This window comes from Odocoileus virginianus, chromosome 23 (genome assembly GCF_023699985.2).
Source record: "Odocoileus virginianus isolate 20LAN1187 ecotype Illinois chromosome 23, Ovbor_1.2, whole genome shotgun sequence".
NCBI classification, from domain to species: Eukaryota; Metazoa; Chordata; class Mammalia; order Artiodactyla; family Cervidae; genus Odocoileus; species Odocoileus virginianus.
In genome coordinates this window covers 5,168,118-5,192,865 of record NC_069696.1, presented here as the reverse complement: position 1 = coordinate 5,192,865, position 24,748 = coordinate 5,168,118, and the positions used below count along the sequence as shown (strand labels likewise).

At 61.6% G+C, this 24,748-nt stretch overlaps 2 protein-coding genes and 1 long non-coding RNA gene across 3 annotated transcripts in view; 1 reads left to right on the top strand and 2 right to left on the bottom strand.

Moving 5' to 3' along the window:
- Positions 1–24,748, top strand: part of CACNA2D4 (calcium voltage-gated channel auxiliary subunit alpha2delta 4) — a 65,196-nt gene that overhangs the window by 37,591 nt on the left and 2,857 nt on the right. Inside the window, exons 27-35 of the mRNA XM_070453256.1 lie at positions 20,082–20,143; positions 20,835–20,879; positions 21,064–21,126; positions 22,003–22,073; positions 22,402–22,477; positions 22,893–22,945; positions 23,218–23,273; positions 23,700–23,720; positions 24,513–24,630. Of these exons, the coding sequence (XP_070309357.1) occupies positions 20,082–20,143; positions 20,835–20,879; positions 21,064–21,126; positions 22,003–22,073; positions 22,402–22,477; positions 22,893–22,945; positions 23,218–23,273; positions 23,700–23,720; positions 24,513–24,630 (565 nt within the window). The remainder of the gene's footprint in view (positions 1–20,081; positions 20,144–20,834; positions 20,880–21,063; positions 21,127–22,002; positions 22,074–22,401; positions 22,478–22,892; positions 22,946–23,217; positions 23,274–23,699; positions 23,721–24,512; positions 24,631–24,748) is intronic.
- On the bottom strand, positions 805–14,859 carry LRTM2 (leucine rich repeats and transmembrane domains 2). Its single transcript, XM_070453257.1, has 5 exons — positions 14,393–14,859; positions 8,675–8,875; positions 8,095–8,227; positions 5,431–6,021; positions 805–2,908 (listed from the first exon to the last, which is right to left on the bottom strand). The coding sequence occupies exons 3-5, from the start codon at positions 8,156–8,158 to the stop codon at positions 2,454–2,456; spliced, it is 1,110 nt and encodes a 369-aa protein (XP_070309358.1). The 5' UTR covers positions 8,159–8,227; positions 8,675–8,875; positions 14,393–14,859; the 3' UTR covers positions 805–2,453.
- LOC110141897 (uncharacterized) lies at positions 18,094–20,950 on the bottom strand. Its single transcript, XR_002315170.2, has 4 exons — positions 20,046–20,950; positions 19,745–19,942; positions 19,483–19,655; positions 18,094–18,879 (listed from the first exon to the last, which is right to left on the bottom strand). It is a non-coding gene; the product is annotated as an uncharacterized lncRNA (long non-coding RNA).

The following is a 24,748-nucleotide window of genomic DNA, read 5'->3' as shown; positions in this document are numbered from 1 at the left end:
AAGGGGTCCAGATGGGTCCTCCCCCAGTTACCCCCTCCCCAGAAGGGGTCCAGCTAAATTCCTGGAACAGGGGCCTACTAGTTCTCTTCTCCCTAGGGTTTGCTCCTGTCTCACTGGGCTGGGGAATTGCAGGGGCGCGGTGATCCAATGGAGGGCTCCCAGTTAGGAGAGAAGTCCATCTTGGTCTGAAGACTGTGACCTGTGTAGCCCAGGCCCAGTCAGCCAGAGGCCAGTCAGGTAAGGTGGGTCACTCGGGCATCAGGTGGACAACCCACTCAGAGGCCTTCTTGTCCTCCTGTCCACCTCCTCTCCTGGCCACTATCCCCAGGTCTCCAGTCCATAATTCTGATCCTGTACCTGCTGAACCCTTAGGAGAGGTCGTCTGTGTGAGCCCCACGTCCTGTCGGCCTGTCCCTGGAGACAGTCTTAAAAGCACAGGACATGAAACGGGGCACCTCCTGCAACCCCAGAGACCTCCCCTAGGGCTGGTGAAACCTGGTCCCCTAAAGTGCCCTTGGGGAGCCCCTCTTCCATCACACAGCAGGGTCCCTGGGGCATAGGTGCACCTCCTACACCAGAGTGTCAGCCCTCAACTGCAAGGTGGCCAGGCTCACGGCAGGGCTGATGCAGACCTGGGTCTCTGTGCTCCCCCACTGCCCTTCCAGGGGTGCCCCAAAGCCAGGCCTTGGGTGGGAGTTTTCATCCACCTTAGGGGACTGGGGACACCCCATGCCCCTGCCTGGGGACACTGTCCCAGCTCCCAGTTCCAGGCTCACCTCCCACCCAAGGAAACCAGGAGGCAAGTAGGAAAATACAGTCTTTATTGGTCATCTGAAACAACAAACCAGAAATATAATTTTGCCTTTAAAAATCTTCTGTCTCAGGCTAAGACTCCACCACTGACAATGCCCAGCCTTCCCCCACTCCCCGAATCCCCAGATCCGGTGTCAGCCAGCACCTCAAAAGAAGGAAGACTGTGGTCAGCCGGGTGGGCAGCCTGCGCACGGCACCCCCATCCTTGTTTTGCCTCAGACCCGTGTTCTGGGTACCCACCCCCCAAAACCTCCCGTCTCAGAGCCAAAAACCAGCCTGACGGCACTTGACCCTCCATAAGCCTGGGGAGGCTGGTGTCTTGCAGAGAGAGCCCCAGACTCACCTCAGATCACACTGACCAAGGGGGTAGACCTGGGCAAGGAGAGCCCGCACTGCCCCCTCTCACCCCCGCCCCCAGCCTCGGTCCCTGTGGTGGCTTGGGGGTTACGGGTAGAGACGGGCTCCCAGGGCTGTGCTCTGGTTTGGGCCCCAGTCCAGGGGCTATGAGGATTGTGGAAAGCCAGATGGAGCAGACAGAACGCTGGGAAAGGGACCCCCCCTCCAATGACACCTCTGAGCAGAACGCAGGCGGCTTTCCCTGCTCCCGGCATCTGCTTGGGATGTGCTGGCAGGGCAGTCACAGAGTATGAGCCAGTCCCCTGCCCCGAGGTCACAGGCTCAGGGATGCTGAAGGTGGGGGAGGGGGGATGAAGGTTCAGAGCAACAGTTCTAGGGCTGCAGGCTGCGGGAGTTGGGGTGGGGATCCCCACAGGGCCTGGCAGGGATGTACCTCAGCAGCCCGGAGGACAAGCCCAGTTGGTGGTCTGTAGCTGGACCCCCCAAGGGCCCGCCGTCCACACACACTGCAGCCTCGAGGCTTCTGGACCAGCGGTGTCCCCAGAAAGCCCAGCAGGAGAGGTGTTAGCGGGTTACCATGGTAACAAGCAGCCTCATCCAGCAGCTCCACCTTGGCCCCCGGAGAGGATCTGAAAGGAATCCCCGTGCCATGGGTTTGGGCTTCTCCCTGTCAGCTGCGGGAGGTTGCGTCAGCAAGCAGGAGGTTGCGTGGTCTGGGTGCCGAGACCAAGGGGAAGGCCTGGTTCTGCTCTCCGAGGTCCTACGACCTCTGTCCCCACACGACTGTGAGTGCAATGCCAAGCAACTGGGAAAGTGACCAGTGAGCGGGGCAGGGAGGTCAGTAATGCAGGGCCTGGCGGTGTCAGCAAGGGCCTGGTGCTGGGTTTCCAAGCACTGGTCCCAATGGCAGGGCTGGTCTGACAACACATTGGTACCCAGCCGCTGGAAGCTGGGCCCAACATCGGCCCAGCTCAGAAGAGAGTCCCAGAAACCGGCCCCGCACCCCGGATGCAGGCGAGATGAGTCGAGCCAGAGGTGGGGAGCATCACAGGCTGTGAGCTGTGACTGCAGGGAAGGCTGAAGGGGCATGGGGGCGCCGGGCCCAGGAGCCTCTGTGGCACACCTGTCCTTTCTGCCCACGGTCCAGAGCTCTGGGGGGCCCTGGAGGAGCTGGTCACGCTGGTGACTTCCAGAGGCTCAGAGTCTGCGGAGACTGGGAGGAAGGTGGAAAGGGGACGGCAGAGAGAGAGCCAGCATGCTCCCGCACCCTCTTTGGCGGGCTCTCAGGCCACGGAGGAGATCTGCTTCTGGTCCTCGTGCTCACCCTCCGGGTCACCCATGAGAGGCTGGCGCTTCTTGAGCTCGCGGTGGTACTTGGCCATGAGGGAGGCGTATATGCAGCCGTAGGCGGCGGCCACCACCATCATGATGCAGACCACGCCACAGACCACGCCCGCAATGATCACTGTGCCGATGGCCCGCCGCACGCTCACAGGCCGCGGCCTCTGCTTCTGGGGGCAGGCGGTGCTGGGCTCGGGCTCGGGCTCGGGGCCCGGCTTGGGCTTGGCAGGCTCCGGGCTGGCCTTGGTGCAGGGCGGCCCAAGGACCTCCTGCCCGGCTGAGCTATTCTGATCCTCCAGCTGGGAGCAGTAGTTGAACATCTCCATGGGGACCATGCGCATGTCTTTCCCCCTCAGCTCCTTGGGCAGGGTGCAGGCCAACTGGTCCAGGCGCCCCCCTGCATCGGGAGAGAGAAAAGGTGGGATGAGAACCAGCAGTCCCTCCCCCAGCCCCAGGTTCCACGTGGAGGGCCCAGGAGGACCAGTTTCCACCATCAAGGCAGTGAGTCCTACAGCCATGGCGATAGGAGAGGAAAGTGGGGAACTAGCGTGTATGAAGCCCAGAGCCAGCGAGGTGGGTACACATGATGGCATTTAATCCATGCAGAAGCCTTGTAACGTGGACAATGTCCCTGTTCCTATTTGACAGAGAAGCACACAGACATCCCCACCTTGCCTGCTCCCCAGAGTCAAACCGCCCACTCCCTGCCCGGTGCTCAGGAAGGAGGGGCCAAGAGCCAAATGCAGTCCATACTCCTCCTTGCCTGATCCCTGCTGACCCGTCTGTAACCCAGGCACTGTCCTGATCTCTGCTGACCCGTCTGTAACCCAGGCAACGTCCTGATCCCTGCTGACCCGTCTGTAACCCCCGGCACCGTTCTCCCCAGCGTTTCATGCTCCCGGGCTCCTCCCACTAACATCAAGGGCAGAAGTTGGAAGAGGGACCTTGGTCCCTAAGGTATCTCCTTGGAGAAGGGAGAGGAGAAACCACAAGGGTGGTGTCCTTCTTAGAGCAACTGTGGCCCCATCAGCGCCCTGGCCGCAGCACCCTGAGCCCAGAGGCATCTTGTCAGGGGACTCTGAAGACCCCCAGGGCAGAGGAGGGGCCAGAGTCAACGAGGGCATGAAGGCCACAAAGGCTGCCTAGGCTCATCCGAATGATGGCCGGGCCAGACTTGACCTGGGGGAGGCGGGTGCAGAACACAGGTGGGGCGAGAGGAGGGGAACTGCCCAGACACCCCCTTTTGGCCTCTTTCAGTGTCCAGAGACCGAGATGCAGGCACTGCCTGCCCTCCTGGAAGGGCCTGGGCTCCTGTCCCCTCATCCCTGCTGGCGCCCAACCCAACCCAGCCCAGCTGCCGCAGACTCCCCACACAATAGACATCAGTCTTTCCCGCGTGCAGGAAAAGCCTACGTTCTTTGTTTTGGTTTGGTTGGTGTCTTTTGGAGGCATGCAGGGTGGAAAATAGCTCCAACAGTGAAAAGTTCCTAAAATGTACATTCCCCTCCGTGCTTTTTACTTCCCTGTGACCAATGACCGTCTGGAGGGGCAAGGACGTCCCCTGCGGGTCACACATCAGTCTGGTTGTCCAATCCCCCATGCCACCAACCGCCTGTGCAAGGCTTACACCCCGTGAACTGTGCCCAGGGCCTTTGTGCCAGCAGGAACTGGCCGTGGAGATGGGGCGACCTCACCTTCCTTCTCCAAAAACCTGAGGCCAACTCCTTCCCAGCCACATCATCTTGTGCAAAGTACCCAAGTCACATAATCACTCACGAGGCTCGATTTTCGTGGCTGTCATAAGAATGACCATCTCAGCTGCTCTAAGGGGTCAAGCAGGTCATGGGTATGGAAAGATACTCGGGAACTGGAAACTATACAAGTGTTCATTATTATTTCTCCTCTCACAAAAAATGGGAGAAATTACCACAGTGACTAATATTTTATGGCACTTCATCATTTGTAAAATGTTTTTAATTAACTAATGTATGAGAATATTAAGCAAATAATTGAGATTGTGGAAACACTTTGAAACAAAAGGAGTCAGCCTGATGAAAGCATTAGAGTCCTTTTCACATCAATTCATTCATTTAGCAAATATTCTTGGAGCCCTACTTCGTGCTGGTCATGTGTCTAGTTAAGCCTGGTTAAATATTATGACTTCCACCAGCAAGCATGTGGACATATAAATGAGTAAGCTTTACTGCAGACCCACTTTACACTGAGCACTTTTCCAGCTACTTTTCATGTGTTTCTGATTTAATCTGCACAGAGATTCTCTGAAGCAGATATTGTTATTTGCCCCATTTCACTGATGGGGGCACAGCCACAGAGGCTAGCCTACTTTCTCAAGATCACACAGCTAGTAAGTGGCAGAGTCATGAAGCCAACCCAGATCTGGCGCTTTTAACCAGGAGGATTACATCTTTGCCCTCCTGTCCATTTCATTTAATCATTTTGAAGCTTTTTCTAGGACTTGCCTGGGGTTAACGAAAGGAGGAAGGGAAGGAACTGGAAACCAGAGGCTTTGGGCTTCTTAGCCAAAGCTTTGATAACAGAACTTCTTGGGAGGAGGAGTTGAGATCAGTGTCAAAATGAAAATGGGATTGCATCTGTGGATCTGAATTCTACTCTACCTCCCAAAACTGTGGGTGTGTAAGAGGTGGCAGCATTATTCAGAGGAGCGAAGGTGGTTTTAATCCATCCCCTCTTCCCCGGGCCCAGGGATGCCCAGGGGTCAATTATACTGTGTGTTCAAGTCCGTTCTGAAAATCCACGTGGCATGTGGCACGTGGCAGGGAGTCAGTGTGGAGAGAGAGAGGGCAGAGAAGGGTGGCCGGAGCGGAGGGGACACGGGAGGAAGGGGCAGCACCAGCCCCTCTGCCTGCTGCTGGCCCGTCCAGCCTCCCCTGCACTCACCTCGGTAGGAGAACCACTCGAGCCAGCGCTTGAAGTCCCGCAGGTGGCAGTCGCACTCCCAGGGGTTGTCTGACACCTGCAGCAGCTGCAGGCCGACCAGGGGCTCGAAGGTCCGGCGGTCCAGGCTCTGCAGGCGGTTGGCGCGCAGCGACAGGGAGCGGAGGGCAGGCAGCCCGTCGAAGAGGCCGGGCGGGAGCCGGGCCAGCCCGTTGAGGGACAGGTCCAGGTGGCGCAGGCGCGGCAGGGGCCGCAGCAGCGCGGTGTCCAGGGCCCGGAGGCTGTTGTTACGGAGCTGCAGCTCCGTCAGGTTGCCCAGGTCCCCGAAGGCCGCACGCGGCAGCCGGTCCAGGAAGTTGTTGGAGAGGTCCAGCCGCTGCAGGCCCGACAGGTTGGCGAAGGCCCCGCCGGGCAGGGAGCTCAGCCTGTTGTTGAGGAGCAGGAGGCTGCGCGTGGCGGCCGGCAGGCCCGGGGGCAGCGCAGTCAGGCCCAGGCCGCTGCAGTCCACCTGCAGGCCACGGCCATCGCAGGTGCAGGGGAAGGGGCAGGCGGGGACGGCCTCCGCTGCACACAGGGCGATCCAGCAGGCGAGCCCTGGGGGGTGGACGGGGGACAGAGGGACAGATGCTCACCACCTCTTCCTGCTGTCCCCTTCGTGCAGATCCCACAACGGGGCCTTGCCAGGATCCCCACGGCCCACCCACAAGCGTGCACTAGCGTGTCCTGAGCACGTGAGACAGAACTCAGTACCTGCAGCACCCTCACGTGAACAGATCCCCTGTGGTGGGTCCCCTTGGGTGCCTGGGCCCCCGACATGATAGACGTTGACACGACAGAGGATGTGGGGCTGTGAGGGGACCCTCCACGTCCCTCTCCAGGGGCACTGCTGTGGGAAGGATTCTCTTCCCTTCTCTCGGTGCCCACCCCCAACATGCATCTAGAGCTGCACAGAGAGTGGGTGGGGGCCGTGCTATATGCACCAAGGGGCACACCAAGCCCCCCCACCCCGGCCTGCAGGAATCCCACATCAAAGACGGGCCAGCACCTCCGGGTGAGGAGGGAGCCCTGGCACCCAGTTCCCATCCCGAGGCCGCTGCGGAAATGACGGGGTGAGACGCCAGTTCCCCCTCCAAGCAGAGCACACTGCGGTTCGAGCCACAGAAATCTTGGGCCCGGACACGCCCCACATCTGTTCTCGCTCCACAACCGGCCTTGCCCTCAGCTGGGGGCTCCGTCCCCAATTTCTGCAGGAGGAATCTGGTGGCAGCGTTCCTCTCGTGGTCTCATGGTTTGCCCAGAGCCCTTGTGGCGGGGCTGCAGGGGAAGGGGCATTCAGAGAAAACCGCCTCAGGGCAGCTCGCTCAGGGGTCCACCCTCCTAAGAGTGAGCGCAAAGCCCCCTTTACTGTCCTCCTGGGTGTCCCCATGGAGAGGAAGGGATGCTGGCCAAGCCCAGAGGAAGGCCCCAGCCAAGGAGTGATGGACAAGTTCAGACCCACTCTGGCCACTTGGCTCCACTGGGAGAGGCAACACCTCCCTGACCAGGTCCAGGAGGGGGTGGCTCTGAATCAATGTCCAGCAGGGGTCTGGTGTCTGATGTCCCGAGGGGCAGGGCCTGAGGGAACAGGACAGGACTGCACCCCCTTTCCTGGAGGGTCAGTGACACCTGAGAGGCCTGACCAGGCTGACACCTGAGCCTCTCTGTTCTCAACGGGGAAATGAGCACAGGTAGGGCCGGGGATGCCAACTGGAGGCCCTTCCGTCCACCCAAGGTCACCTGCTGGACCGCTGACCTATCGCCCTCTGAGCTGACTGCGGCCAAGGCAGCCTGCCCACCTCCCCCCGCCCTGCCACTCGGGAGTCAGCCTCCCTTCCTTCAGACCCCACTTTGCCCAGAGAAACACTCAGCCCATCCGGCCCCCCCACTCAGAAGGACCAACGGGGCTAGAGGTCACCGTCCCCCCGCCCCGAGAAATTCAGGCCGGCGTGAAAGCTCTGGTGACGAGAAAACAGAGCCGTGTGTTGAGAGGTGTTGAGTGACTCTAGAAGGAAGCTGAAAGGGGAGCTGGGCGTCTCGGAGCTTAGCCTCTCTGCACGGTGAATAATTCAGCTCACCTATGTTGTGGGGCGGTGGCGTCTCAGGGCGGACTGGCAGGTCAGGTGAAGGAACGTCCCCCCGGGATGGTTCTTACCTCTAACCCCGTAGCCTTGACCCATCAGCTGTGCGAGAATTCCCAGGGCTTCTTTCACCCGACCGCTCACTAGTCTCCCTTGTGGGAAGTGGGCGGCCCCGGTTCCCCATACGCAGGGGAGGGCCTGGACCACACCCCGAAAGCCCTTCCAGCACCATGTTCCCAGAGCGCACTGGTTCCCTCCATCTTGGGGCCCTAAGAGCAGGCTCCAGGCCCACTCAGCCTGCAGCCAAGCAGGACAAGAGATTTGCCATTAAAAGATGGAGCTGGGGCCCCTGGGCTCAGGAGCAGTCCCGTCTAAGGGGACAGAACTTCGTGTGGGACCCCGCTCCCGATCTGCCCACCGCAGAGCTCAGAGGTGGCTCTTCCCCTGGAACCACAGGCAGGGCTGGTGACGGACACCTGGGCAGATGGCCCCTGCACCCCCGCTGGCCCTGATGCCCGACCCTGCCACAGCCCCCCCGCCCCCAACTCACAGGAGATCTGCCTCCACAGAGCGAGCCAGGTCCTTGGCTCAGGGCGGCCGCCCGGGGCCAGCATGGTGGCTGCACAGCTGCCAGGCCCTGCACTTCCGGGGAGAGGAGCCCCCGTCCGTCTGCTCGGTCAGTCCTGAGAGAGTGGGAGAGAGAGCTGAGCAAAGCGGGCATCGGGTGATCCAGCCCAGGGCTTGTGGAGGTGGCCGGTGTCTCTTTACACTCCTCTCCTGTTCTTCTCAGCTCTGATTCCCTGGCTGGGGGAGAAGGGGAGGGAGGGGGCTGGGAACCCAGGAACCTCAGCCTCCCTGGATGAGTCAGGGTGCGTGCAGGTGCAGGCGGGCATCCCGGGAGCCCTCAGATGGAGCCCAGACGGCACCAAGCTCTGGGCTAGGAGGTTCAGGAACCGTCCATCCCTCCGCCGCCCCAGCCCCCATCCTCTGCCGGCCCCTTCTCCTTATCTCCCTGCATGATCTCCTGAACGTGTCTGGAGTCATGTGGCCTCCTCTGTGTACAGGCCTCCCCCGCGTCCCAGGTGCTGAAAGCCAGGGCTACCTGGCTCCCCACCCCACTGCACTCTTACCATGGCCCCCGGGGAGGCAGACGCCAGGCCCAGCACAGGGGCAGTCAGTGGGTCAGCCGGTGGGTGGGTCGGTCGCGGGAGAGGCCCAGGTCCGCTTTCGCTGCGGGGCAGCCCCCTGCTTTCCCTCCACGGTCTCCTAGTGGGGGAGCGGCTCTGCCCCCAGCAGATCTGGGGAAAAACTCATCAGCTCAGGGGCTCGTGCTGCAGTGGGGAGACAGGCCGGGCAGAGGGTGAGCTTGCAGGGTGAAGGACAAGGAGCGGGGGCTCCGCCTCCCAGGGGACCCGCTCCCGCCCCAACCCCACGGCACAGGCACTCCCTGCTTCCCTCCCGATGTGGCCAAGGGCCCCATCACAGCTGGGCCTGGCACCAGGTGGGGAAGGCCAGCCGGGAGGGGGGCCGTGATGCTGCTAGCAGAGGGCGGCCACATGGGTCCCCCCGGTGGCTCCAGGTTGCAGCCTCCCGCTCCCCCTCCCACAGCCGGTTTAATTCTGGGAGCCCAGGAGCCAATGGCAGAGCCGAGCAGACGCTGAGGAGGTGGGAGGAGCTGCGGGGGGCCTGCTGAGCCCTGGAATCTCATCACCGAGCAGGGCTTCCCTCGGGCACCAGGGGCCTCTCCCGCCTCCTCCCCCCCTCCATACAGCTGCCAAGCTGCCCAGTCGGAGCGCAGCGCCTGCGGGTCCTCAGCAGTGGCCAGGCAGGGGCATCTGCTCAGCGTGCGGGCCGCTCAGGATGGGGGGCGGCAGGGAGGGGCCCACTGTTGTTGGGGGGGGGCACTTGGCTCTGGACTTCAGCCCCCATCCCCTGCTCTGGAGGGCTCACGGCCTCTCAGGGGCTGCAGAGGAGGCACGCTGGGCAGATGTGGGGTGAGGGAGCAGCCGTGAGGATGGACCAGGGTGCTGGACTTGGCGGTGGAGGGGCAGCTCAGGGGTCGTCTCTGGATGCCCCGCTACCTCCCAGGGCCAGACCCCGTGGGCTCCGGGCTGAAGCGCCCAGGTCAGGGTGGGCTCTGTGTTCAAGTCCCTGTCAGCCGCTCTGTAAGTTAAACCCCATCAACTCTCTGGGTGTCAGTCTCCTTATCTCGAAGGTGATGAGCAAAACACACTGTCCCCCATGAGATCAGTCTAATCGTGAGAGGTGAGTTCATGTCTGCTGAACTCAGGACTCGTTGTCTTGGAAGACAGTCTAGGTGACCTCAGGTAGACGCAAGGAGACAGCGGGGCCCCCATCCTCCCCAGGGGAGGGGTCAGCAGCTTACAAGCCTGGCTGCTGACTGCTCTTTCCTGCCCCCAACCTCACACCTCTGCTCCTGAGCCTGTGCCAGGCCAGCAGTCGTCACATGGTGGTCGCCGTGGGCCGGGCTCACACACAGCCTCCAGACCGCCATCACCGAGGTCACTGTCCACTCTCTCAGCCTCGACCCTCGGAACAGTCCCTCACTGCTCCCGTCAGCAAGGACCTTCACGTCAGCAGCTTGCGGCACCCACCAGGTACCGGGTGGGTCAGGGCCACCCAGGCTCAGAGACGAAGAGCAACTAGCCTGGTCACACGGCTGGCCAGAGACAGAGGCCCAGTCCCTGGTGACGGTCCCCGGCAGTGGCCCCAGCAGAGAGACATGTAGGTGTGGGCTGAGAAGGGTGCACACACGCTCCCAACACAGCACGTGGTGAGACAACCCCAGAGAGTGTGCAGCCAGGCACGTGCAGACACACGCACACGCATGCACTCACGCACCTTCAGATGCCGCCCCTCCAGCAGTTCCCGAGTGCCCCCAGCAGACAGGTGCATGGGGCAGTGGGGGAGGGACGGCCAGCCTGGAAGCAAGGTCAAGAGAGACCGCTGGGGGTCCACCTCGGACCCACACACCCACGGGCCTTTCCAGCTGCCGTAGAGAGGCAGGTGGCAGAGAACCCTCTCCCCCAGGCCCAGGCCCCATGCCCACCTGGGCTCATCCCCACCTCCCCACCTCATCTCCAGAGTGAGCACCTGTCGGTGAAGGTGACTTGAGTGCAGGTCCTGACACTCCGCCCCCCAGCGTGAGGTGCATTAAAGCCAGCCAGGTCCATTAAAGCCACTGTCTGGGAGAGGGTTCGCTGGTGGCCCTGGGATCTCCAGAGAAGCCTGACAAGAACAAACCCCTCCCCAGGTCCACGGGCTGCAGACTGTGCTCCTTGGGGAGTGGTCCTGCCTGCCTGGAGACCCCAGAAGCTCCCCTCAGGGACCCCGGGGCCCAGCACTCTGCCCTCCAGCACTCTGCCCTGAGGACCCCCTTCCCCCCTCCCCCAAATTCGGAAGCCTTCAGCTTCGTTAGGAAAGTGTGACCTACATCAGGAAGCCAGGGGCACAGCTGCTAAGGAAGGCGCTGGCCGCTAAGGAATAAATTCACACCATCTGGGAGGGGAGACCCCACCCAGGTGGAGAACGGAAACAAGTGAGGGTGGGGGGGTCTCCAGGCTCTAAGCCCCTCAGCCCTGTGGGCATTTTTGTCCAGTCCAGGGACAGGGGCACAGAGCGGAGGGCAGACCAGGCCCTGCTGAGAGAATCTGGGTGGAGATAGGTCAGGAGCTGAGGGCCAAGCGCCCTGAGTGCACCCCACCCCAGAGCAGAAACGGGCCTTTCTGCCCCACCCAGCCCCCTGTTACTCAAGGGCAGTCCGGGGGTCAACAGCACCAGCCTCCCCAGGGACTTTCTAGACCCAGGCCAGGCCGACAGGGTTGGAACCTGTCTCTTACAAGATCCCAAGCAATTCATGTATCTGGTCAAGTTTGAAAGGCCCTGGGCTAGGTCACTCCTCTCCTGGGGGGCCGTGTCAGGGGCCCAGGCAGCAGGGGGCGGTGGAGGAGTGGTAGGGGTGCTGGAAGCATCACCTCCTACAGGAAGGCTCTGGACCGGGGAGACGCGTTACCATAGCCACAAGCAGCTGTGCGTGGTCCCTGGTCCCCCAGCTATTCCCCGGGGTGAGATGTGCTGTCAGCCCCACTTGCAAATGGGGGAACGGAGACTCTGGAGACTCAGTATCTTGTCTCAGGTCAGGCAGTGGAAGGTGGCAGGCTTGCATCCGAGCAGTCCAGTGACGAGGCTGCTAACCCGGCTGTCTTTGTAGGCCTCTGGGCCAGTCCTGCTCTGCCCTGCCTGCACATGGAGGCTGCCGGAGCGGGAGGCAGGGGGCAGGGACGGGCTGCACCCTCTCAGCTGCCCAGCTTCACAGCTGACCCCGTGTCCCCTCGTCCACAGTCTCAGTTGTGCTTATCAAACTGTTTGCCCCCTCCTCGACACCCTCCTTCCCAGGGATGCCCACAGATGCCATGGGGAGAGTCCTGGGGGGCAGGAGTCTTCCTGGGTGGGGGTGGGGAGGATGCTTTCTACAACCCCTGCAGCAGGGGCTGTGTACTGAGGTGAGCAAGTGGGCTGGGAGCTCCAGGGAAGCTGGGGCGGGAGGTGCTGACGGGCAGGAGGCGGCAGCTGGAGCAGAAGGGCCCACGTGCTCCCTCCCAGCTGCGTGGGGGGCCGTGTCCCCTGGAGACTCGGGGACCAGAGTCCCCTGGAGACTCAGGGGCGGCCGACTCGCCTGGCCCCAGGAAGGAGTGGCCTGCCGTGTTCCTGTCTCCTGCAGACACCCAGCTAGGGGGGCCGCAGATCTCTCTGTGATTCTGCACCCACCCGCCTCCTCCTCCAGGCAGGGCTGGCTCAGGCTCCAGTTAGAAACCTCCAGCAAACCCCACAGGCCTGGCGTCCACACCCCTCCTCCCTGCTGCCAGGTCACGTCCATCCCCGAGTCCATCCCCCTGAGACCTGTCCATCCTGGGTCCAAGCCCCATAGCCAGAAACGTCCACTGTGCCTTGACCGGCACGCCTGCCCCTGGGACATCATGCCAACCAGCTGCACACCCTCTCCCCTGGATATCCGCCCCAGAATGAGACTTCTGCACCCTGCGTTCTGCGGAGAGGTGAAGGTCACAGAGGCGAGAGGCCGGGCTGAGGCCAATGCCCAGGGCCCCGAGGGCAGCGCCTCCTTCACGCCCACCCAAGCCCAAAGGCCCCCCGTAGGCAGGACCAGGGTGCCCACGCTGAGCCCTGGGGGTGGCACAGGGCTGTGCCCTCCACCTGCGACCACCGGCCTGGCCTTCCGGGCCCTTCCCGCCTCTTCCCTGCCCAGCACCCGGAACACACGCGGCTCAAGCAGTGCGGAAGCAGGTTTTTTTAAATCTCTAAATTTGTTCTTGGAGGAGACAGCCTCCTGGTTCATTTTTAAATGCAAGTCCCGTTTTCATCCCCAACTTCCTGCAGTCTGGCTTCCTTGTCAGACACTCCCGATCTCAAGCAGACCCTCTGGGAAGATGGACATAAAGTACCCCCACCCCCGTCACTTCTCACAGGAGTTGCTCTTGGACAGGCTCTGGACCAGGCTCAGTGGTGGCCTCAGGCAAGCAGGGGTCTGATCTGTGTAGTGGAGGGGAGAGACCTCCCCTGGCACCCCAACATTTACAAACCCCCTCCCAGCTCCTCAGCTTGGGGACTGAAATGCGGGCAGGGTTTGCTCGCTTGGCCCCAGACACAGCTTCCAGGCAAACGCAAAAGAGCCAGATCGGATCTTAAGAAGCCTCCCCCTCCTCCTTCCGCCACCCCCGGCTGGCTTCCCTGGTCTCCCTCTCTTGGCAGAGCCGAGCCTGTGCAGTGGGGAGGGGGGATCACTGCGGGTTTCCCTCCCGGCTAGACTCCTCCGCCCGTCTCCATGTGCTCAGCCTGCCCCCCAGCACCCCAGCCTGTGTAGTTATCTAAGCTGCCAGGTGTCAATCTGAGTCAGGCCAGGTGATGCCCAGCCAGGGCCTGACAGCCAGGTGCCAGCCCGCCCCCCGCCCACCCCAGGCAGGAGACAGCAGCTCAGGGAGAGGACAAGGAGGCCCAGATGCCTGGTTAGGGGGCCTCTGTCCTGCACTGTCCTGTCCTGGCTACCCCTAAGCTAAGTCCACCATCCCTCCCAAGGCTTCCTGACCCCTTTGTAGGTAGAAGGGGTGTGCATCTGGGGGACTCCAGCCTCAGCTTGGCTCCCAGGGCCGCTACCTGGCCTGGGTGGGCTGAGAGCTGATCCAGCGCCTCGAGGAAGGGCAGGAGGAAGGGCTGGGAGGCACCCCTCCCTCGTCCACTCCCAGCCACGCCCCCCAGGGAGGATCCGCTGGAGCCTGGGGACTCAGGCTCCCCTGCACCCCGTCCAAGGGCAGCCTCCTGGGAGGCAGAGCCCCACGCTGAGGGCGTCCTGTAGAGACGTCAGTCAGGTCCCCGAGGTCCAGTGCCCCAGGCTGCCCCCTACCCCACAGATGTCTGCTGTGCCCCCTTCCCATGGCACCCAGATTCCGGGGCTGTCTGTGCTGAGCTGGGCATGCAGGTGGCCCAGGGCCCCCGGCTGGCACCCCGCATGCTGCAGGGACGGTTTCTATGCCACCGGGCCTGTCGTCTGGCCCCGTGGCTGCCTCCTCCCTCCTCCTCTGGCAGAATCCTGGCTCCTGTCCCCATCACCGGGAGGTCAGAGTTCCCTGTGCCCTTCAGCTGCCCAGACGTGTGGTCCTGAGTCCAGCCCCAGCCCCAGCCATTGCCCCCAGGTAGGAGGCAGAGCAGCTGTCCCTGCAGGCACAGAACCCAGCAAGGATGGGCGCGGGCCCCAAGCCCAGCTCCTGCAACGCGCCCCCCCACCACCGCACCCCCGCCGAGCGCTCAGCACTCACCTTTGGCGCGAACAAGCCCCTTGAATCAGAGGTCTGAGCCGTCCAGCCAGCCCCTCCTGGAATTCCTGGAGGAATCAGACAGCAGCACAGCCCGATCCCCAGCAGGACCTGGGTCCCCAGCAGGACCCGGCAGCAGCGCACCGGCGGGAGGGACGCCTGCGGCCAGCCGCCTCCTCCTGGGGCCAGGGCTGCCGGGTCAATGACACCCGGAGGAGGAGAGGGAGGGACAGAGGGAGCCGCGGAGAGGGGCAGGCGGGGAGGGGCGCGCGCGCGAGCCGAGAGCAGCGGAGTGACAGCGGGGGAACATCCGCGATGACAGCGACAGGCGCGCACACGGGAGGCGGGCGCACGGGCGGGCGGGCGCACACACACCGGAGGCGCTCACCCTTGAAACGCTCCCGTTTCAGGGGGAGATGCGGCCGACCCTGAACTCCAGGGGCAGGATTGCTGTTTACCAGCGCTCCCCACCACCACCTTCCCTCCCCTCCTCCGCAGGCTTTCCCGCCCTGGCCGCCCCCCACACAGCATCCTCGGGCTCTGTCCCCTCTCCCCTTCCCTTTGGGAACCAGCGGCAGGACCCAGAGCACAGAGGCCCCGGGGAAGCGGGAAGCGCTCTGAATCTGTTAGGGGGTGGGGGCCGCGTATCTCCCACCATGCCTGCAGGAGGGGAAAGCTGAACCCGGTCTTGGTCAAAGGGAGATCTTCTGGATGGGCGCACAAGGGCCCATCTGCCTGAAGTCCTCCAGGGAGGACACAGAGCCAGGGGCATGCGGACATACAGAGGTCACTGAGCCTCATGACCCCAGACCAGGGCTATCTGGTGAGGGAGACGCAGGCAGGTTGGGCCGAGGCCTGGGGGCAGGTTGTCTGGAGAGCCCTGGGGTGAGCCCGGAGGAGCGCAGGGGCGGGGGGCAGGGGGGGAGTGACGGGCAAACCCAGCCCCCTCCCCAGCCTGGACCTCTGGCTGGATGGGGACAGTGACATCAAGAGCTCAGAGGCCTCTCTACCAGCCAGTCAGGATGGAGGCGTTAGAGAAATCGATATTCCAAGGGAAGGCAGGGGTTGACCTGAAGGAAAGGATGTCAGGGACCAGTCGGGGAGGAGCCTCCGGCCAGAGCTGGACCCTGTTGAACTTCCTGGCATCTCTCAAAACCTGCCTGATGGCTGGATCCATGGCGTGTTTGTCAGGGGTACCCAGCATCCCTCTTCCATTTCGCCTGCTTGCGGGGGGTCTGTGGTCAGCACTGGGTGCAAGCTGAGAGACCCCTTGACGCTCCTGCACCCTCTGTCTCTGTCTGCTATGCTGGGCAACAGCAGGAGCGTTGGAGGGAAAGCAGCCTTCCCTCCCAGGATCCCAGCCTCCCACCCTGCATCATGAGACTGGCCCCCACCTGCCCCCCACACCCCCTGGTCCCCTGGCTGCTCCCAGGACAGCATGTCCTTCCCCGCCTCTGGAACCCTCTCCTCACCCACAGGACACCTCCCCCTCCTTGAAAACTCAACCAGAACTCCTGTCCTGGTGCATGTGCCCAACTGGACCTTCTCCTCTGACCTGTATCACGAAGGACAGCTGTCTGTGGGTGGGTGGGTCACCCCAGGCCTACAACAGAGGGCCCTTCCAGAAGAGGGGCTGCCTCCCCTGGCTGAGTGAGGAATGGGCAGGGACGGAAGAGCCCAGCCAGGTATCGGGGTCCAGAGGCTGGACTCCACTGCTCACTGAAAACCAGCCATTAGCTGTTTGTTAACAGGACTGCAGGGTTACTCACTGCCCCGGAGTGGGCAGGTGGATGACGAGGTCTCGGGTCCTTGAGCACCGGCTCCCCAGCTGCTATGTAAAGGATGGGCCCTGCCGACCTGCAGCCGCGCCCCCCTACCCCAGGTCAGCACAGCCTGCTGCTGGGTTTCAAGGGCACAGTCGACAGGAGAGCGAGGGAGGGATGATGGAGTTTCCGACTCCCGGGGCACAGCGGCTCTGGCGGGGTGGATTTGTGCGTGTGCCGCACGGCTGTTTTGTTTTGCCGTCTGTGATGACAAAGCAACGCGGAGGTGACAGCCAGGACGCAGAGCAAAGAGGAGCATCTTGATAAGCTGTCTGCCGCCTGTGGCCTTATTGAGGCTCTTTGTCTGCCAGCCGTGCGAGCGAGCGGGTCTTAAAGAAAAACTGCTTTGCAGGAAGCAGGCAGAGGAGGGCAGGAGGCGGCGTGGAGCCGGGGACAGGCCGGGAACGGGCAGGAGGAAGGGGGTCCGATCGCTCCCCCTCCGACAGGTTGTGGCAGGTCCCCCTAGGGACCAAGGTCAGGCTCCGATGCAAGGACCTGCCAAGCACAGGCCTGGGGGAGTGAGGACAGCAGCCTGGGAGGATGGAGGCCTCACCCACCCTCAGCCTCGGCCAGGGACCGACTCTCTCTTCACCACTCCGTCTGCTAACCCTGACTGAGGGGTGGTCCCACCTGCACACAGCAGACTTCAGGGAGGTGGCGGTGGCGGGGGCGGTGTGGTGCGGTGCCGGGCAGGGGCAGCCAACCTGGGGCCCACCATAGTGGGGGATGAGGTCTGAGAGCCACCCTGGAGTCTCCCAGGGGGAGGCTGGGCTCTTTGATGGGGTGGAAAAGCATGATGATTCAGGTTGTGAAAGTGAAATCGCTCAGTCGTGTCTGACTCTTTGCAACCCCACGGATGGTAGCCTGCCAGGCTCCTCTGTCCATGGGATTTTCCAGGCAAGAATCCTAGAGTGGGTTGCCATTCCCTTCTCCAGGGGATCTTCCCAACCCAGGGAACGAACCCGGGTCTCCCGCACTGCAGGCAGACTCTTTACCATCTGAGTCACCTTGGAAGCCCTGCCTCGGGTTGTGAGGCAGGCATTGAACAAAAGGGCTTGAAATGATTCGAGCCCCAGGTAAGGCGAAGCAGAGCACAGTGAGTGAGTTGTCCTTAAATCCTTGAAGATGCCCCCTTCCTGCCCCCTTGTCCCCCTGCCCCGCACCCTGCCTTCCTCACTCCGAACCAACCCCTGCTCTTAGCATCTAACCGCTCCTCCCTAGGAAATTCTTCTTTGTGTCTCACCTGAACTCCCCGTCTCTTAGTGAGTTCCCCTGGGCCCTCGAGTGCACCAGGCCCAGCTAGATCTCCAGCACCCAGCACCCCCATCTCTAGGAAGGCGGGACTCCAAGTGGAGGGAGGAGTTCTGTGAGCCCCCACCCCAAGGTAAGGGGAGGCCTTGCAGAACTGGCTCACCAGTCAGGGGGCCAACTGCAGAAATCAGAAGCATTTGTTTTATTTAGCTCAAAAAGTATTTATCAAGAGCCTCACTACGTGCTAAGTGTTATTCTCCGGGCTAGGGAATTCCAGCCCCCTGCCCGCTGTTAGCCCCCATTCTAGGTAGGGGAAGACAGATTATGGATGAGGAAAGTAAATGTCATGCTTCCTAGAAAATAAAGAGTGATGAGATAGAGTGTGAATGGCCAGTCAAGGGGAGGACCGCATTATCCGGGAGGTCAGGACACTGCCCCAGGAGATGCTGCTTGCATTGAGATCCAGTCGTGAGAAGGAGTGCTTCATTAATTCTAGGGAAGTGCATTCTGGGAAGGTGGGGGTGGTGGAGGGGAACAGGCAGCTGGTGCAAAGGCCCTGAGTTGGGAACAGACTTGTTCAAGGGAGTTGGAGATTTGGGCTGAAATCAGAGAGATCGGCAGGGCCTTGGATGCCAAACCACAGAGAAGTTTCTATTTTATTCTGAGGGCAACAGGAAGGCCTTGGGAGGTTTTGAGCAAGGGAGAGACGCAATTTAACCTTCAGGAAGGTCACTCTCAAGGCTCCGTGGCGAAGGATCCGTTCGGGGTTCTGGGGCATTAATTCAGGTGGATTGGGGTAGTGGTGGGGGTGGAGAGAGCAGGGAGGTTCATGAAGTTTGGGAACAAGGGCGGCAGCACTCTGGCGGGATACGGCAAGATGGTGACCATTAGGTGGGTGACGTGGCCTCCTGTGGGGAGGGGTCTCAAGGAGGCTCAGGTTTGGGGAGAAAGAGCCACAGCCGGGTTTTGACCATGTGAAGTCTGAAATGCCTACTGGTGACCAGGGTGGACTGACAGCAAGCAGAGAGATGTCCCAAGTCCTAGGACCAGGGCCTAGGGCCTGGGGGGTGGCTCGTGGACCCCTGAGATGGACCCTGGTTCCGGAGAACAGGCTTGGGGCCTTGCTCCTCCGTCTCCAGCCACAAGCCTCAAAACCCTGTCTCATTAGGGAAACCTTGGCCCCGCACTCTTGAGACGCCAGAATTAGAATCCCAGAATTTCTCCCAGTTTGGAAATGCCATACCTCCAGGAGACCCGGCCCTGAGCCATGGAGTTGCGAGGTTGAGTCTAGCTCTAGAAAGAGTCTGAGAGCTTGGACCCAGAGACCGAGGTCAGGGTTTCTTGAATCCTGAACCATTCACGCTGCTCCCCTCTGGCCGTTGTTAGAAGGTGCCTCCTCTTTCGCTCAGCTTCTTCCTACAGGTGAGAGAAGTCTGTCTAAAATGAAGGGCAAGGGGACCTCCCCGGTGGCCCAGTGGTTCAGAGCATGCTGCCAGTACAAGGCTCCATCCCCAGCCAGGGAACTGAGATCCTGCATGCCCTGCGGCACAGCCAAGATTAAAAATGAATAAATGAAATGAGCATCAGGGGAGGTTGTAATAGGAAAAATGAGGGGTAGGGCTGAGAGGCCTCCTGCAGCTGTAGGGAGAAATGGGGGATGGGAGCATCCAGTCTCCTTCCCACCCACTCCTCTCACACACTCCCACCGCCAGACCCAACAGCAGCAACAAAGCCCCCGATTGTGGTGGGAAACCTCCCCATTGGGATGACGTGGTCTCATGAACATGGCAGAATGCTGGGGACCCCGACCCATCCCTGTTTCACAGAAGAGGGGGGGCTTGCAGACCTCAAGGGGGGCTTGCCTAGGTTTATCAGCGCCCTCCCGGCAGGGGCTCACGTCAGGTCCAGAGGAGAACGCGGTCAGGGGCCTTAGAGACCCCGGGCGGTAGGTCTTCTTCATGTTTAGGGGCTGGTAACTTGGGCACGGAACCCCGCAAACCTTCTGCTGTGTGGACTCACGCTCGGGATTTGAGCTGACACCCAGGGCATTTTCTCTTATCCTCGTTCCTGATGGTAGGAAGCGGCCTCATTTCCTTATGCTTTCTCTTTCTCTACGACTTGCCTGTCTTCCTATTCTCCAGGCCCAGGTTTCTCCTAGCCTCTGGGCACCACCTCGCATTCTCCCAGCCTGTCTGGGGACCAGAGAGACATGGTGGCTCTTGGAAGCAGCAGCATCGAGCCGGGTTTTCTGGGGCTGGGAGCCTCCTGCAGGCCTGCTCACCAGGTCCTGCTTTGTAAGGAGGAGCCTCTTAAGTGGGGGCCTGAGCGGGTGTTGGAGGGGTGTCGCCTCCCACAGCACCCTGGACTCCAGCCTGGGTCTCAGCGGGAAAGTGGGACTGCCTCCCCAGGCACCCACCTCGAGCTCCTGGCTCCTGGACCTCAGCATCACATCTTGGGGTGTTTTCTGGTGTTGTCGGCTCTGGAGAGACAGAGGCACGCGCCCCCTCACCAGGCTGCCGGGTGCCCTCACCCCTCTGTGGATGCACCTCCTCCCTTGGACTAGGATCTAACACCTCTCTCACCATCTCTTTGCCGCGCCCTGCCCCGCTCCTCGGCAGCCGTGGGCATCCAGATGAGGATGGAGTTCCTGCAGCGCAGCTTCTGGGCCGCCACCCAGCAGGTGGGTGTGGGGGTGCAGGCGGACACTCAGCGTGAGGACCCTGACCTGTGCACCGAGCTGCTGCCACCAGCGAGGTCCTGCCCGCATCTCAGCCGTGGACCCCGCGTGCACACACACAGGGTACAGAGGACAGGGACACGCCATAGGTGCACACACGTCACACCACACATATCACATACATCACACACACATCACACATCACATCACACACACATCACACACACATCACACATCACATCACACACACATCACATCACACACACATCATACACATCACACATCACATCACACACACATCACATAGTACACACACGTCACACATCACATCACACACACATCACACACACATCACACACATATCACACACATCACATACACATCACACATCACATCACACACACATCACACACATCACACACATCACATACACATACAGCACACACACATCAAATACATCACACACGTCACACATCACATATACATCACACACATCAATAAATCACACACATCACACTCATGTCACACATCACACATGTCACACACATCACACGTGCCACACACATCACACGTCACGCACATAACATGCCACACACGTGTCGCACATGTCACACACCACACACATGTATCACACAGATCACACACACATGCATGCACACGGATACACAACTCACGGCTCTGTCCTTCCCTCCAGTGTGGCGCCGCGGAGGGGCCGTGCCAGGAGAGCTGCCGGGACAGTGTGAGTGCCTCCCCAGCGGGAAGCGGGGAGGGGCAGCCCCCACCCATGTCCCCCTGACGGGCCAGCCCCCCTTCCCCAGCCTGAGCTCCACGCGGAGGCCTCCCACATGGTCAGGCAGGCAGGCAGCAGGACCAGGGGTCAGTGTCAGGGCCTAGCCTTGACCTCCTTCTGGGCTTCTCCCCAGAACCTGGACTGCTTCATCGTTGACAACAATGGGTTCATCCTGATCTCAGAGAGGCCCCAGGAGGTAAGATGCTAAGGAGGCGGAACTAGGGGGGCGCGGGTCACATCGTCCAATGACCTCAGTCAGAAAAAGGCCAGAAGCAATATCCTGGCCCAGAGACAAGAAGTAGAGAGTCTGAAACCACAGTTGGCACTGAAAGACCCCAGAATCCAGCCTTTTCACCTCAGGTGCCCATAGGTGATCTTCTGTCTGTTTTGTCTCCCCCCTCTATTGGTGGGGGGTTCCCTGAGGCCCCCAGGTTTTGTCTGCAGCCTTGCCCTGGGGGCCCACCCCAGAGTCCTGAGCCCCCTCCTGCCGCCCACCACCTACCCTCATCTGCCTCCCCGGCCCCCACCTTAGTCCATTCAGACATCCGGAGCAGAGCCCACAGACAGGGCGGCCCACAAAGATGCTCACAGTTGTAGTGGCTGGAGCCCGAGGGGGCCCCCCGGGTGGCAGGGTTCTCAGTATGTCCCCAGAGGCACAAGGGGCAGGAAGCCCGCTGGGGTCTCTTCTGAGAGCACCAACACCATCAGGTGGGCCCGTCGCCTTGGGGGCACCTTTCTGCATGTGAATCCGAGGCACAAGCTCAGACCTCAGCGCCCACCCTCCCACTTCCATGAGGCCGGGCTCTGGACTCCCCTCCTCACGCTCTCTCCCCTCGTCTGGACCTCCCGGGTGGGAAAGTCCATCCTCACCAGTCAGCCTGGCCTGGAGGGACCCCATCACACTGCCTGGCCACACGCCCAGGACCCCCTTGGGCCCAGAGCAGCCGAAGAGACAGTACAACCCCCCCCACACACACCTAATGAGCCCCAGAAGGGGAAGCCCAGACGCAGGTGAGGTCTGGAGCTTGGAGCAGCCCCCTGTCCCTCCCTCTCCCTCTTCTTGCCCTCGCAGGTGGGCCGATTCCTGGGGGAGGTGGATGGTGCGCTCGTGACCCAGCTGCTCAGCATGGGGGTGTTCAGCCAGTAAGTGGGGCAGGCGCCCCCCCCCGACCCAAAACACATACAGAGGAGGCGGGGTCAGATGCTAAACAGATCCCAACCTCAGAACCCCACAGGGACCCCCAGGGCTGCAGAAGCAACCTCCTCAAGCCCGAGACCTGCGGGGGTGGGAAGGGCTGAGGTCCACCTGAGAGGGAAAACTAGGTTTGCTGTCCCTTCTCTGAGCAGCCTGAGCCCAGAAATGTCATTTTCTGACCTGCTGACGAAAACCCTGCTGCAAAGTCTCCCAGGGCAGGGTCGGGGTGGAATACGGGTGAGGTCTGGACTCACCCTGTCCTGTTTCTGGCTTCAGAGTGACCATGTACGACTACCAGGCCATGTGCAAACCCCCGACCCACCACCACAGTGCCTCCCAGCCCCTGGTCAGCGTGAGTGTCCCCCCAGGGCTTCCCTCCACCAGATGGCGGCCCTTTCTCTCCAGGAATCAGGGCCCACCTCTCCCAGGCCCCTGCCGCCCACAGTCCGCTCCCTCTCAGGTCTTATCTGGCAGGGGGTGGGGGTGGGGTGGGGGGTGTCAGGGCAACTCCTCCAGCAGAGGGACAGCTGCAGCCTCCTCCTTGCCTGGTTCCCATCCTCACCCCTGCACCATCCACAACCCGTCAAGGATCCCATAGACGACACCCAGAGTGATGACGGGCATCACCCGCTCTACAGCAGGAATTTCCCAGAACAGCTTTCCGCTGATCCCGCTGCTGGGAGGGGGTGGGGGGAGCAGGGGCATGGTCTCCGATGGAGTGAGGGCGCCCCAGGGCTCACAGTGTATTCCCTCTCCCCACCCCCCAGCCCATCTCTGCCCTCCTGACGGCTACCAGGTGGCTGGTGAATGAGCTCCTGCTGTGAGTGAGGAACTGGGGGCTTCAGGCAGGGGTGGGTTATGAGGGGGCCCCTTGAAGGGAGCTGCTTGAGGTCCCCATGACCCCAGAGGAGGAGGCTGAGGTCCGGGGTGGAACCAGCCAAGCACATATTGTGCCCTCTCCTGCACGCAGCTGCCAGGGGAGGGCCTCTGCCCCCCAGGAGCCTCCAGACAAGGGTTCCCGGGGAGAAGGGGCAGACAGTCTGGGGACCAGTGAGGCGGGCAAGCAGATCTCTGATCGCTTCTATCCGACAGGCTCCTGCTGGAGTGGAGGGCCTGGGGCTCCTGGCGTGGGGACCACAGGGCCGAGGGTGAGTGCTCAGTTGTGGAAGCCTAGAGCCCAGCATCATTCCAGCCGTCACCTGGGGGGGAGGGACTGCAGAGGGTCCACAGCTCACGTCCATCCTGTCGGCCTCTCCATCACCTTCCCTCACCTCTGTGTGACATCACACCATCTTGGGACACCACGCACCCGTGTAACATCATCCATGTGCTGTCATCCATCCTGTGTGACATCATTCATCCCATACGACATCATCCATCCCATGTGATATCATCCATCCCGTGTGATGTCATCCATCATGTGTGACATCATCCATGTGACATCATTCATCCCATGTGATGTTGACCATTCCTATGTGACATCATCTGCTCCATGTGACATCATGCCCACACCATGTGACACCACCATCATCACCATCATCGCCACCCTGTGCTGGGCCACACATCCTGGACAGCCAAGACTGTCTTCCATCATTGTAAGTAGAGCGGCCGAGGAGCCCCATTGCTGGGCTGGGAGGGTCCCAGGAACCTCTCTCTTTCCAGGACTCCTCAATAACGAAGGCCCCTCCCAACTTAGAGCCTCGCTCCTTAGGGGTGGGTTTGTAGCCCAGACCTCATCCCACATGATCACAGCCCTGCCCTGGGGAAAACGGAACCCTCCAGCCCTCTCCTGGGCAATAGCTCTGATGACACCAGAAGGCAGTGTCCTGTGGTCCAGAGGCCAAGGCGCCACACAGGGAACTGCTATCTGCTCACCCAGGAGTGGACGTGGGTCCTCAAGGGCGGCTGCCAGGCCTCTGAGTTTGTCAGGTCCTTTCTGAGCCCGCTCAAGTGACCACACAGGCCCCACTGAGGAGTCCAGGAAGTCAGGGCTTTCCCCCCCGCCCACCTCTAAGTGACCATGGGGTCAGTGGAGGGGGAGGCCCAGGGCTTGTCTGGGAGCTGTGTTTGCAGAGCACCCACTGGACCGTCCACAGGGAGCAGGGCTGTTGTCTCCCAGGCCCCCCACGCCCCGCTTGCTGCCCCTGACCTCCTCCCAGCCCCTGGACATCACTGCTAACGGTGAAGAGAGAGCCAGGCGTCCCCAGGGCGTCACTCACGCACAGCTGTTCCCTCCCCTCTGGACCCCCAAGTCCTGATGGCTTGCCAGGTGCCAGCGGAAGGAACGTCTTCCTCCCGGCGCAGTGACCGCACTGCCCAGGCTGTTGAGGCCCACCCCCATGGGGGTGACCGAGGCCCCGCGTCCATGCCCTTCTGTGTCCCTGCAGCCCACAAGCACAAGAAGCAGGACCTACTGCAGCCCTGCGACACTGCCTACCCCGTGTTCGTCCACCAGACGGCTGTGCAGGAAGCCAACGGCACCGTGGAGTGCCGCGCCTGCCAGAAGTGAGCAGGGAGGGGAGGAAGCCGGGCGGGGTCCCCACGGCAAGGCCTCTGTGCCCATTTCCTGGGTGGAGGGACCACAGGCCTCGGCCCAGAGCATGGCAGCCAGGTGGGGATGGGG

Bases quoted from the DNA above. Each gene is read 5' to 3' on its own strand.
- LRTM2 (XM_070453257.1), bottom strand. From the start codon at position 8,158: ATGCTGGCCCCGGGCGGCCGCCCTGAGCCAAGGACCTGGCTCGCTCTG. The intron at 6,022-8,094 runs GTGAGTTGGGGG...TCCACCCCCCAG, and splicing joins TCTGTGGAGGCAGATCTCCT to GGCTCGCCTGCTGGATCGCC. The intron at 2,909-5,430 runs GTGAGTGCAGGG...CTCCCGATGCAG, and splicing joins CGAGTGGTTCTCCTACCGAG to GGGGGCGCCTGGACCAGTTG.